A 14993-nucleotide genomic window follows, 5' to 3' on the forward strand; every position below is an offset into this window, starting at 1 on the left:
GAAATATTATTTTAAATTACCTGTGCACCTTTTGAAGAGTGACAGTTTTATCTTTTGATGGCACGTTCTCCTCTGCATCATTTTTATATCACAGCCTTGTAGTGTTAATTGACTGTCAACGAAATTTTATTATGAACTCATGAATAAACATATCCATCATTTACATATTAACTAAAGGGCCTTAAGGCTAGGAGAACCCATTATGCTTCTGCAATATCTTAATTCTTTACTGTGTAACATTATAGTTAATTCTGTTCTGTCCTCTTAAATTCTGTGGTGTGCATATCTCCTGGGCTTTGGAATCCGTGCACTAATATTAAAGTTGTAATCAAAATTAACTCTAAATATTCATGCAAATAAATGACTCCCATGTGTCTGGTGAATGCCAAGGCTGCAGTTAGAAGCATTTATTTGGTATTGTAGAGCAGGGGTTCTCAACCTTTTTCTTTTTGAGGCCCTGCCCCCGACATGCTATAAAAACTCCAAGGCCCAGCTCTGCCACAACTATTTTTCTGCATATAAAAACCAGGGCCAGTGTTAGGGGGTAGGAAGGCAATTGCCCAGGACCCATCACACCACAGAGGGACTGCGAAGCTAAGTTGCTCAGGCCCTGGGTGGTGGGGCTCAGGACTCTGGTCATCAGTCCCATGTGGCGGGACTTTGGCTTTCTGCCCTGGGCCCTAGTGAGTCTAATGCCAGCCATTCTTGGTGGACCCCCTGAAACCTGCTTGCAGCTCCCGGGGGCCCCAGACCCCTGGCTGAGAACCACTGTTGTAGAGGGTTCTAGTTATTGCAAAGTACACTAGGACACTGTATTTTAATGTTGTTACTGTTTTGCAAGTGGGGGGCAGGGGGGAAGCTGCATGTGAATCTGCACTGGTGATGTTTGAAACAAATGATTTAAGATGGAAGTAACTATCTCTCTTTAAAAGTCCAGTCTGTGCTTCATGGTGTGTTTGAGAGAGCTTGAGTTTTGCCAGGTTTTTAATATAGTGAATTTGTAATTCTGCCTCAAGCTCCCATATACACACACATAGCAATCTTGCCATAATTATTTCAATTTTAATAAAGGGTTGTGATTTTTCTAAATCACTTATAATTAATCATACTCAAAGACATGCTGTCATTCAGTCAATCTGAGGTAGTACAGACTCTTTGGTCCATAAATCAGAAATTCAGAAACATTTCTCTATAAATCAGTGAAATGCGAAATCACTAAAATTCAAGTATTTCAGCTCTGATTGGCTGACCTAAATTTAGATAGTTTTTTCAAAAAGTAAATTAAATGTACAGGAGATCCATTGACTCTCTTAAACTACAAACAATTTCAAAACAAGAAAGTCTTTTCTAACAATTCAATGAAACTTATTTGTTAAGGTGCAAACTGAGCATAAATGGTCTGTGATGGATATACCAACCCGACACTTGGCAACAAGGGGTTAAGGAACTGCTCTGGGCTTAGGCAGCTCTGCCCCATTGCACCTGTACGAGATGCACAGACTGGAGGAGGAGGTAAAAGGGAGCAGAACAATTCACTTGCAGGCAGACAAGGGAAGAGAAAGGACCTCTATCTTGCAGCTTCTGAGGAAAGATCTGAGTGAAGGGAGGACCTGCTTCTGTTACACCCTCAGAGGGAGGCATTTCCCGCTCTTGCAAACTGACTCTGTTTGTTGTGTTAGTTTGCCTTGTTTTGTATGTGGACTACCCTGGAAGGGGAGAGTCTTAGAACAGACCTGGCCACCCCAAGAGGGAGAGAGCTGCCACGCCACCACCAGCTGCGAAGAGGCGCCAAGCGATGAGCTGATCCCCTTCACACCTTCCCGTTACAGGCTGTAAACTTTGGACATTAGATGGGTGGTAGGAAGTGGCCCAGGGAGGGCAGCCCTAAGGCGCTCCTGGGTGTCAATCCCTTTGGTCGCCCGCACAGGACCCTGGGCTGGAGCCCGGTGGAGTGGGAGGGCCTGGGCTCCCCTACCAAAGCCCCCCTCTGCATGTCATAGGGCCTAATCCCCTGACCAGTAGGCAACACTCCCCCCAAGCGAGATGATCACATGGTCCTTAATATAAATGTGGGCTTTGTATTAGGACTGACTTTGCACATGTAAACTGTAATTCAGCATTCAAGTGCAGTATTCAAGAATTACTGGATGGTTATTGGCTCACTAGGCAAAGTAGTTGTGATGGGTTGGGTCACAGAGACCCCCTTGGGACTGCCACCTGATATGCTGAGACTACCTCTGAGTTTTCCCTGCTAGCCTGGGACTTCAGTACCCTGTCTTATTGAATTAGACACTCCAGTCTGCTGCAAACACAGACCCAGATCTGAACCACATTTCCCACAAGCTGCAGACTTAACTGGAAACAGCTTAAGAAGTGCTTGTGTCTCTAGCACCCAGACACCCAGTTCCCAATGGGATCCAAACCCCAAATAAATCTGTTTTACTCTGTATAAAGCATATACAGGGTAAACTCATAAATTGTCCGCCCTCTATAACACTGATAGAGAGAGATGCACATCTGTTTGCTCCCCCAGGTATTAATTATTTGCTCTGGGTCATTTAATAAAAAGTGATTTTATTAAATATAAAAAGTAGTATTTAAGTGGTTCCAAGTAATAACAGACAGAACAAAGTAAATTACCAAGCAAAATAAAATAAAATCACGCAAGTCTAAGCCTAATACAGTAGGAACAGATGAAATCTCACCGTCAAAGATGTTCCAATAAGCTTCTTTCACAGACTAGAATCCTTTCTAGTCTGGGCCCAATCCTTTCCAATCGTACAGTCCTTGTTCCAGCTCAGGTGGTAGCTAGGGGATTTCTCATGACTGCAGCCCCCTTTGTTCTGTTCCACCCACTTATATATCTTTTGTACAAGGCAGGAATCCTTTGTCCCCTTCTGGGTTCCTACTCCTCTTTCTAAATGGAAAAGCATCAGGTTAAAGATGGATTCCAGTTCAGGTGACATGATCACATGTCACTGTAAGACTTCATTATCCGCTTGCCAGCTCACAGGTATACAGGAAGACTAACAAGTAAACAGAGCCATTTACAACCAATTGCACTCGTTAGTGGGAGCCATCAAGATTCCAAGCTACCATTAATGGGCCACACTTTGTCTAATTACAATAGGACCTCAGTTATATTTCATATTTCTAGTTGCAGATACAAGAATGATACATTTATACAAATTGGATGACTACACTCAGTAGATTATAAGCTTTGTAATGATACCTTACAGGAGACCTTTTGCATGAAGCATATTGCACTTACATTATATTCACACTCGTTAGCATATTTTCATAAAATCATATAGAGTGCAACATCACAGTAATGTTTTAATGCCCACTCCTCCACACTCGTAGAATCTTACAATAGTTTGTTTCAGGCCTTTAACCTTCTCTCTGAGTATCTCTTATTTAATGAATGGAGCCTGACACCTCCTTAATATAGGGAAGAATTATTATTGGGAAAGTGGGGAACAGAGAATTGAATATCTTGCCCAGTATCTCCCAGAAATTGTGTCAGAGTTGGAAATAAAATGTAGAAGTCCTGAGTGGGATTTTTAATTTTTTTGGTGCTGTTCTCCAGTTGACATCTGGTATAGAAAGTCCTCCTCTTAAATATTTGTGCATTCTTAATGGTGCTCTAACTATGACCGAGAGAGATCAAATAATTTGTCTGTTTTCACAGAGATTGTTGTGATTATTATTTTCTTTATTTCTGATCACTCTGCCTGGAATGGCAGTGGTGGTGGTTGTTTTTTTTAAGTTAAAAACCTTGGGAGGGAGAGGTTGGGTTTGGTTTGATTTTGTTTGGGTTTTGTTTTGTTTTATAGAAAGCTTATAAAAATACCTGTTAAAATTTACAAATATTCCTAGGGAAAAATAAATTAATTCAGCAGTGGTGCCTTTCCCACTGAAGTTCCAATGATGGTCATAGGTCTGTGCTACCCAGGGGGTCTACACTGTAGGTCCTGATTCAGCAAAGTACTTAAGCACAAGCTTCAAGTACATGACTATTTTGACTGGAGCCATATAGCTGACTCCCCAATCTCAGCACCGCAGATTTGGTTACAGGTGAGGAGGGAACTGGATGTGACTATGAACATTTTAATTGCAAACTGCCCCACAAGGCCTAAGGCTGATTCAGCTCATTTTAAAAGCACAACAGTGAGCGAGAGCTTTCATGAGGCATTAGTGGCAAGATGTCATTACACCAGCGTTTGAAGAAAAAGATTGTTTCAAAATTGTATTGGGGACGTTCCAGAAGGCCTCCCGAAACTGATTTGTAATGTACAGCTGTAGTTCTGTCTTATAAACTGAATCAGAGCTATATTCCTGCCACAGTCTGATCTCAGGAAGAGTGCAAGTGATATAATTCCTTAACGTGTATAGAGTCTTTCATCTGTCTTTATGAAGCAAGTGTGATACCCAGTTGATACCCGTACTGCTGTTCTCTCTATTTATTAACAGAGAAATATTGCTTATAAGCTGTTGCATTGCGAAGAGTTAATGTTCTCTCAACATTACGTTCTCCCTTCTAGGAACAAGGGCCCTATCGTGCCAGGTTCCCTGATTTGCCATTGTATACAGCGGGATTTGGGTGCTGAGCACATTGCAGCATCAGTCCCTAAGAGAATATTATTGGCATTGAACTTAGTTGTCCTCTTTTTCATTTTTCAGAGTCACCCAGCACTGTTGAAGTTTCTAATACAAACTGAAAGTAAACAACTAGTCATCAGTCTGGAGAGAAATGAGTAAGTAGAGCTGATTCATATTCCTTGCACACAGGAGGTGCTAGTGGAGGGATTATAGTCTTAAAACTGATGGGGTGTGTAATGCTTGGATCTGTGGGAAAGTCTACTTCCTAGCGCTTATGGAAACAAACTCCTGCCAATAGTGTTTCATTCCAGGTTGTATTTTGGCTCCTATAATTCTCGTTACCATGTTGTAAGAATCTAGTATCTCTATATAAGACATTGAAAAGAAAACCATTCCCTCTGTGTTTTCCATGTTATCAGCCTTTTGTTTTTCCAGTGGTAACTCCCTCTGTTTACATATTGAGGGAAACCCTGTGGGTCCTGGAGCATCTTCCTGGAGGGTCTGTTCTTCCCTGATACTCCCTGCTGCCATTGGCTGACTGCCTGTGCACTCACCCCCTGCCCCTGAGATGTAGAGCATGAGTCAGTCAGTATTAATCCCCTGCTGGAATTTTCAATGGAGGTTCCATGGGTTTCTTGGAGGGGGAGGGCAAATGATGCCACATAAAGCAGTTACCATCTGTCTTGGTCCCACCATCCCTGGAAAGATGATACTCCCAAACTGCAAAGCCCCAGCTGTGTGGTGTTCATGCAGTAGAGCCTCTGTGCGGGTGGTGAACAATTCCTATTCAGCTCTGTTCTCTCTAAATCTGCACTTACCGGCCACATGGACTGTGTTTTGTGCAAGTTTCAGCTGCAGTTGCTGGTACTGTATGATATGCCCATAGGTAGGCAGGACAGAACTGTGTGTTTCTCTTTGGTACCACTATTATTCGGTCCATTATTATGAGACTGAGGTCAGGGCCCCCTGGTACTAGGCTCTATACATACACATAGAAACAAAGGGTCCATGTCGTGAAGAATTTACAGTCCAGTTAGACAAGACAGACAAGGGGTGAGGAACAGAGGTACAGAGAAATTAAGTGGCTTGCCCAGGGTCACTGAGGAAGCCTGTGTCAGGGCCAGTAATTGAACACAGATCACCCAAGTTTTAGTCCTTTGACTTAACCATGAGGTCATCCTTCCTCTTTAGGCCTAAGTTCTCATGCCAACAGTACCAACCACATTCTCGGAAGCAGACAGAGGTGGAACCATTCAAGTTAACAGAAAATGACCTGTTGTGTTTCATACAAAATACTATACAGTGTGTGTTACATTGCAGATCCAGGGTCAGATACATTCTATGATCACATTTTCCTAAAACTATAGAATAGCGAAAAGGATTTTCTGCAGGTTTTCTAGCTGGTGAACTCTAGCAATAAATGCTTCTTTTCATCTGTCAGCGAAGCTGCAAGCACAGACATACAATGGTTGTACTGTATAAACTTGGGGGAGGGGGGGTAGAGTGGGGGATAAAAACAAATGTCCACAGTATGAAACATGTGCTGCACTCAAGCTCGTGACAAGTAACCAGTGTGGACCTCAGTGAGGGCACCTCTCGACTACTTCATGGTAAAACCAGGAATAATGCTTTTTATTACCATTCAGTCGGATGACCCGAACATCATCCCTCTGTGGCAGTGTCCACTTCACTCTCCCAGTCGGTGTTATACCCAAATCACAATGGTTGCTGATTTTCAGTGCTTCTTAGTAGTTCATTTCCTCTGTCTGAAACAAGATGCAGATTGCAGCATTCTGAGATTATTTAGTTCCAGTTGTTCACTGCAGCTAAAAGAAGACTGAATTTGCTTAGGATGGTATTAGTTTTATATTCTTTTAATCTTTGGCAAAGGGGATCCCTAGTTTCCTGAATGTAGAATATGCCACAATTGAGGAAGCTATTCATATTCTCTATCAAAGATTTAAAAGAACATAAAACCACTAATATTGACATTAGTAAACATATTAAATCCTGTTTTACCTGCAGTCAACAACTGGATTTAGATGTCTTCAGGCCTGCAAGTTGTGCTGACTTTAAGCGATAAAAAGCACATGAAAGGATTGCAGATCAGCTAATGTGAGAACTCAAGCATCTGCTTGATTAACAGGAATGATGATATCATGCATCAATTTGGGAATATGGGGGTTTACTTTTTAAAAAAATCCTTTATTTACAAATTATCTTTACTTACTATCCATTAAGTTTTTCGGGACCAAAATGTGATTTTTTAATTTATATTTTTTATTAATTTTTCTAAATACAACAAATATACTAATATACCAGATTCATCATAATACACAATGTAAATAAAGAGAGTTAGGGTAAACGGAAGGGAGGAAAAGTGACATACCTATCTTCAGGGTCTATGTTAATCCTAGAGCTCTAAAAAGTCATCCCTAATTGCTTTGCATGTTGGGCATTCCTTTTTTGTGGAATGCCAGCCATTTGCTTGCTGCGAGGTCAGCCATATCACTGAGCCAGGCATCAGTATTTGGTGGGGACTGACTTTTCCATTTTTGCAGGATAAATTTTTTAGTGACCAAAGCTGCACATTGGAACCACATTGCCTTGTCAGATAATCTCCAGGTACCAAGGATGTATCCCGAAATGAAACTTAAGTGGGAGGGCATCAGTTTAGCATCCAATATCAAATTGGTCCTCCTCCCCACCTCTTACCAAAAATTCTCGATACAGGGCCATTCCCAAAACATATGAGATAATTTAGCATCAGCAGTGGTCAGAATTTATGAGGTCCATTACCATTAGCCTATGTGGGGACCAGTATGTTAGAACAAGTATTTTTTTATTAATAATCATAGCCTCAGGTCTAAAGTTACTTTTTCAAAATTAGATACAATTGTTTTCCCTTGGGTCGGAGATAGTTGTCCATCCAAATCTCTATTCTAAACAACTCTCAAATTATCAATCTTTGGCAGAGATTTTGGGGCCAGAAAATTGTAGAAGGATACCACTGGCTGAGTAAATCAAGAAATTTCCTCCAAAATATGTAGTTCTGGAGCTCCCAATGCATCTGGTCCAAATACAATCATAAGTAAAAGCTTTAACTGGAGCTATTTCCATGCTCCGGAGCACAGCAAGCCAAATTATTGCTGATGATCTACAAATGGTTTAAATTTACAATTGTCAATTACCTGTGACATTGTCATAATGCCTCTGTCCATCAAATCCTACCATCAGTTTTGAATCCAACAGCAAAATTAGTGCAGCAACGTCAATAACTTGGTTAAGGTACATATTGGTGAACACCAGTTTTGTGTACATTGCTTCACAGTGCGTACTGGATGAATATCTGTGTGCTATTCATTATTACTGTTGACGTTCATGGCAGTATGCTGATGTATAAGAAGAAATAATCTATGCTTCACTGAGTTTACAATCTAAGGACTTGATGTTTTTCCCACAGAAATCAGTGGCTACATTCCAGTGGTGTCAATGGCATATGTAGAGGCAGGCCCTGTGTTGCAATATGTAGCTATAGAATGATGGGGTATGAGAATGGTCGGAGAGAACACGCTCTTGAAATTTGTATTGTTTAGAAGCAGCACTATGATTAACTTTGTTTCCAAGAACTTTGGAAGGTCGTTGTAGCTGGGTTCTCAGAATTATGAAGAGAAGCCTTCAGAAGAAAAGAATAGAATAGGCAGGATGCTTAACTAGGGTCAGATCATTCCGTAGGCAGATTATTTCCATTAGAATTATTTTGTGAGGAAGAGTGTCCCCACCCATCTCCACAGAGCTGGTTTGGATTTCATCTCATAAGTCTCCCCTGAGGATCCACTAAGGCAAAATGGAGCTGCTATACTTGATCGGTCTCCCCTCTCCCCGCACCACATGCATTCCAGTTCCCTGACAGCACAGCTCCTGCACAAGCTATGCTGTTAAGAAATCCTACACTGCCCTGGGATCTCCCTGAAAGGGAATTTCAGCCTCCAGGGCTGAAACCTCATCATCCCTGAGGTATATGAGTTTGTGGAACATGATGTCCTTCACTCCTTCCATCCCCTTTCTAGTAGCACAGCCCATATCCAGTAGAAGGGTTTCTGCGGGCTCACAATAGGAGGTGGGGAATAATTCAACGCAGCAACACAGTTCCTTTCAACTCTCCTCCATGCTGGGATATGCTGTATCCCTGTAACCTCTACTTGTGAATATGGAGGGCATGATATGCCCCCTAGAGATTATAGCTGCTGGGGACTGGGAGTTGGGTGGATTCTATTCCCAGCTCTGCCACAGTCTCACTTGCTCTGATGGTGATTAAATCACTTAACCTCTCTGCTTTGCATTTGCAATATGGAGATAAAGCCACTTGCTTCACACAGGCATTGAAGGCTTAATTGATTAATTTGTGTAAAGCCTTTTGAAATCCTCAGCTTAGCGGCACTAAAGTAACACAAAGTAGAAAGTACCAAAATTAACCTTTTGGAGAATGCAGTTTAACATATGAAACACAAACTGCCTATTACAAAGATGAGTGTTGGAAAAAACTATTGTCAGTGTGCTTGAAATAAAGTGGAATACTAAGTACAAATACCTTTACAATTTGTCCTTAAATAAATGATGACAAAGTCCTGACATGCATGCTCTGTAATGTTACTGCTGATTGTTTCGTGTAAAATATGTTATCCCTTGAGGAATCGGGGGGCAAAAACCTAAATGACATAAATTCTGCATTGGGTTATGCAAAACTGGGTACAGTTTTCCAGACTTAGCAGAAACAGCTGCTCTGAGTAGCCTTCATGTTAAAACCCATTTACTGAAAACTGTAGAGATTTTCCAAAGCTAGAGTTGTATTTCAAGAAATGATTTCAGATGCATTAGCTGACCCAATTGGGGAATGGTGTGTTAAACCATCTGTTATCTGTGGGAATATTTAATGTGAATTAAATAGTTTGTTGATTTTTAGGATCAGAAGATGTGTTCATGTTTTGTTTTTATGCAGCATTTATAGTTGGCACTGGGAAGGATTATGTAAATACATACTCAGACACATACATAGATTTCAGGTTTTCTTGATGTTCTTCAACTATTAAGCATACTTTAAATCTCCCTACATAAATTTTTGCTCAGTGTTTGAGAACTTTTATTTTAGTGACCAGACAGAAGTCATATTTGGTAAAAGCAGAATTATTTGCAATAAATTCCATTTGTCTGTCTTAGAGGACTATCTTGGGAATGTATGTTGCAGGCACATTTATGATTTAGTTCCAAAATATGATTGCACTTCTGGGTGCCTTGAAGTTCTTCAATACCTCAAAATATTTTAGAAACTCTTGTCATCTGAAGATACTTTCAAAATCCGCAAATCATCTACCATCTACAAAATAAAATTTCATTCGAAGTAGCCCTCACTGTATTATACTGCATTACATGAAATAATACCGATGCACTTTTATTGTGCAAGCTACAATAATTTATGTGCTTGCAAATTCCATTAAAGTTAATGGGAGTTATGCATGTGGTTTAAAGGGAGAGCAGATTTAATATGGTAAATGAAACCAGAAAAAAAATTAACATTAAATCTGAGTTTGTCAGTGGAGTGGTATGTGGCAAATCTGTAACTGTTTTCTAGGTGCAATTGTATACTGATAGCAGAAACATACTGTATACCTATGCAAAAATAGGCATCTATTCAGCAAAGCATTTAAGCACATGCTTAATTTGAAGCATGTGAGTAATCCAGTTGAAGTGAATTAAATTTCTCACTCACAGTTAATTATATACTTAAATGCTTTGCTAGGGTGGGCAATGATTAAGAAACACATCCTTGAACAGATGTTAGCCCTTTTTAACTTTGAATCACATGGATGTAAAAGGGTCAGTCAGACAAAGATGGAAGGTTAAAATAGGGTGGTAATTTCATAATAAATTAGAGAGCATATGAGGGAAGAGTGGGGAAGAAGGATGGCTTTGTTCTGAGGGCCCTTCCTTGAGACTCAGGAAATCTGGGGCTTGTTCCCAGCTTTACCACAGACTTCCAATATGACCTTGAGCATCTCACTTATTATGGAAATAATAATTCTCCCTAACCTGAAAAGAGTAATATGGCATAACTAAATGGAGATATAGAACACATGGATTTCACTGCCCATTTCCCTTCAAGTTTGTGTTGTGTTAAGTCCAATTTATAATGTATTTGAATAAAGAAATAAAGAACAGAAAAAGATGATCCTCTCCTGTTCCCCTTGCAAATTTCCCCATGCCTTTCTCTTGCTGGGGCATAGTCTGCCCCACTACAGAAGAGACCAATCATCTAACCCTGCAGATCCCTTGTAAGTGTACATATCCACAAGTCAAAGGCCATGTCTGACTATGCAGCGGCACTGTGTTCTGGCAGTAATGCTACAGTGGAGGCACAATACCAGGGATTCCTCTGGCTGTGAATACCACAAGGGTCCCCTTGAAAAGTGAATCCAAAAGCAGAAGTTTCTCATGGAAAAGACAGTTCAACCCTGGTATGTGTTAACTTTTTCCCTGTCAGCTCCTGGTGGCTGGAAACAGGACGATGTGTATGTCACCATTATTATTATAATTTATCATCAGTTTGACCTGTCTACTCCTGCCCCAATTTGTCTTCTTCCCAAGGGTAGATATCCAACCAGCAGAGAGGTGTTCAAGAAGCCTGGATTAAGCGGGGTTGTAGAGGCTACCTCTTACACAGGAGGAAAGGGGTTGATCCTCTCCATGCCCAGCTCAGGGGCACACTCTCTCCCTGAGATTTATTGTACAATGTATGCCATTACTATTTGCATGTGGGTGCTTTTATGGTTAAAATACAGGCCTGAGAGCCTGTGGATAGGCCATAGACTTCCTGCATGACCTTGGGCAAATCACTGACCTTTACTTTGCCTACGTTTCCTCATCTATAAAATGGCACATTTGGGAAGGAAGGAGATGACTAAAACAGAAATGAAATACCCCCATGGCAGATTTGCATAGTAGGATGACTAAAGCTAGGCATCTAAATCCATATTTAGGCCCATAAATAAAAGTGATCTGATCTTCAGAGGGGATGAGCATATGCAGCTCCCACTTAAGACAATGAAAGATGTCAGTGTTCACCGCCTCTGAAAATCAGAACATTTTATTTAAAGACCTAATTATGGCATCTGATCCAACTCCCATTCAAGTAAGTGGAAAGACTCCTCCTCTTGATTTAACTAGGAGTTGGATCAGGCCTTAAGCCCTTAACTTTAGGCACTCACATTTGAAATTTTGGCCTAAACCGTTCATCGAATCTTTTCTTAGTCATAAAAATACTTTGTGCATGCTTCTGTAGGGAAAAAAAATCCCGATGTTCCTCCCAACCTGTTCTTTCTGAATAGGAATCATGACTGGCCTCTTGATGATGCTCTAGCTGGCATGATTTAAAAGGAAATAAAGGACTTCTACTGCCAAAGAAAATAACTGACAATATTTGTTAATTAATTGACATATTTGTATATAATCATTGGCTTGAAATGTGGATAAAGAAAACGAGTCAAAACAAACAAAATTATTAAATGGAGAAATAGGGCCTCCCAGAATATACTTGCTGTTGTAATTCACTGCTGTAATTTGGTCAAGGAGACTGTAACTCCCTGACTATTTTATCTGCAAGTACAGGAGCCATACTGCAGTGTTTCAGAGCAAGCTGACAATTGTAGTTACACTTTAGTGGCAGTAAAAAGTTGTTCTGAAAGTCAAAAATGCAATTGACTTCCACATTGGTACCAGTCTAAATGTGTGCACTGCATTGAGATATTGGGAGTCAGTTATTAACAGTTAGTGGGAAAGGGTAGTGTTCATACCATTGTTTTATTAATTTTGAAAAAATGAAGTAAGGTCACTTCTTCTGCTTAGCATATGCACAACGTGCCTCAAGTGGCATGTGACCAGGATACATCACCAAAGTTGGTCTAGTTGTTGGATCATTAGCTTCCTTGGCCCGAGTTGGGTACTGATGGGGAGTGCAACATGAACGCCAATTCATGCCCCCAATAAGGTCACTTGCAACAGTTGTTTGGTTGTATAAGGATTGCATGTTTTATGCATAGAATTGAATACTGCTAAGTATTGTAAACTGTCATATCTTTGCTAAAAGTAAACCATGGTATTGTTTTCTAATGTCAGCAATTATTCATTAGTGTTAAAATGTGTGTGCTTTGATCTTTTCGCAAGTTTTTTTTTTAAATAAAAAGGAATATTCTGTGTTTGAGGGGGGAAAAAAGAGAGGTATCTTTCCTGATCAGATGGCTAGTGATGATTACAAATTTCGCTAGTCTCGTTAGTAACTTTGATAATTTTATAGGATAATTACCAACTTTATCTTGCATTAGAACTGGCAAGCAATTTACCAATTGTAGGCAAAAGCTATTGCTAAGGACAGAGTGAGACTTCCCATGTAATGCTCTGTATTCACACGTTTCAGAATAACAGCCGTGTTAGTCTGTATTCGCAAAAAGAAAAGGAGTACTTGTGGCACCTTAGAGACTAACCAATTTATTTGAGCATAAGCTTTCGTGAGCTACAGCTCACTTCATCGGATGCGTACTGTGGAAAATACAGAAGATGTTCTTATACATACAAACTATGAAAAAATGGGTGTTTACCACTACAAGAGGTTTTCTCTCCCCCCACCCCACTCTCCTGCTGGTAATAGCTTATCTAAAGTGATCACTCTCCTTACAATGTGTATGATAATCAAGGTGGGCCATTTCCAGCACAAATCCAGGTTCCCCCCCCCTTTTTTTTCCCACACGCACAAACCCACTCTCCTGTTGGTAATAGCTTATCTAAAGTGATCACTCTCCTTACAATATGTATGACAATCAAGGTGGGCCATTTCCAGCACAAATCCAGGGTTTAACAAGAACGTCTGAGGAATGGGGGGTAGGGGGGGTGTGTAGGTAGGAAAAAACAAGGGGAAATAGGTTACCTTGCATAATGACTTAGCCACTCCCAGTCTCTATTCAAGCCTAAGTTAATTGTATCCAATTTGCAAATGAATTCCAATTCAACAGTCTCTCGCTGGAGTCTGGTTTTGAAGTTTTTCTGTTGTAATATCACAACTTTCATGTCTGTAATCGCGTGACCAGAGAGATTGAAGTGTTCTCTGATTGGTTTATGAATGTTATAATTCTTGACATCTGATTTGTGTCCATTTATTCTTTTATGTATAGACTGTCCAGTTTGACCAAGTACATGGCAGAGGGGAATTGCTGGCACATGATGGCATATATCACATTGGTAGATGTGCAGGTGAGCGAGCCTCTGATAGTGTGGCTGATGTTATTAGGCCCTGTGATGGTGTCCCCTGAATAGATATGTGGGCACAGTTGGCAACAGGCTTTGTTGCAAGGATAGGTTCCTGGGTTAGTGGTTCTGTTGTGTGGTATGTGGTTGCTGGTGAATATTCACTTCAGGTTGGGGGGCTGTCTGTAGGCAAGGACTGGCCCGTCTCCCAAGATTTGTGAGAGTGTTGGGTCATCCTTCAGGATAGTTTGTAGATCCTTAATAATGCGTTGGAGGGGTTTTAGTTGGGGGCTGAAGGTGACGGCTAGTGGCGTTCTGTTATTTTCTTTGTTAGGCCTGTCCTGTAGTAGGTGACTTCTGGGAACTCTTCTGGCTCTATCAATCTGTTTCTTCACTTCCGCAGGTGGGTATTGTAGTTGTAAGAATGCTTGATAGAGATCTTGCAGGTGTTTGTCTCTGTTTGAGGGGTTGGAGCAAATGTGGTTATATCGCAGAGCTTGGCTGTAGACAATGGATCGTGTGGTGTGGTCAGGGTGAAAGCTGGAGGCATGTAGGTAGGAATAGCGGTCAGTAGGTTTCCGGTATAGGGTGGTGTTTATGTGACCATTGTTTATTAGCACTGTAGTGTCCAGGAAGTGGATCTCTTGTGTGGACTGGACCAGGCTGAGGTTGATGGTGGGATGGAAATTGTTGAAATCATGGTGGAATTCCTCAAGGGCTTCTTTTCCATGGGTCCAGATGATGAAGATGTCATCAATATAGCGCAAGTAGAGTAGGGGCGTTAGGGGACGAGAGCTGAGGAAGCGTTGTTCTAAGTCAGCCATAAAAATGTTGGCATACTGTGGGGCCATGCGGGTACCCATAGCAGTGCCGCTGATTTGAAGGTATACATTGTCCCCAAATGTAAAATAGTTATGGGTAAGGACAAAGTCACAAAGTTCAGCCACCAGGTTAGCCGTGACATTATCAGGGATCGTGTTCTTGATGGCTTGTAGTCCATCTTTGTGTGGAATGTTGGTGTAGAGGGCTTCTACATCCATAGTGGCCAGGACGGTGTTATCAGGAAGATCACCGATGGATTGTAGTTTCCTCAGGAAGTC

The 14993-nt window shown here is 41.0% G+C and overlaps 1 protein-coding gene across 1 annotated transcript in view; it reads left to right on the top strand.

The window, feature by feature from the left end:
* Positions 1-14993, top strand: part of ADAM12 (ADAM metallopeptidase domain 12) — a 341603-nt gene that overhangs the window by 91058 nt on the left and 235552 nt on the right. The window contains exon 3 of the mRNA XM_007053046.4: positions 4684-4757. Within this exon, the coding sequence (XP_007053108.2) occupies positions 4684-4757 (74 nt within the window). The remainder of the gene's footprint in view (positions 1-4683; positions 4758-14993) is intronic.

Source organism: Chelonia mydas, chromosome 7 (genome assembly GCF_015237465.2).
Source record: "Chelonia mydas isolate rCheMyd1 chromosome 7, rCheMyd1.pri.v2, whole genome shotgun sequence".
NCBI classification, from domain to species: domain Eukaryota; kingdom Metazoa; phylum Chordata; order Testudines; family Cheloniidae; genus Chelonia; species Chelonia mydas.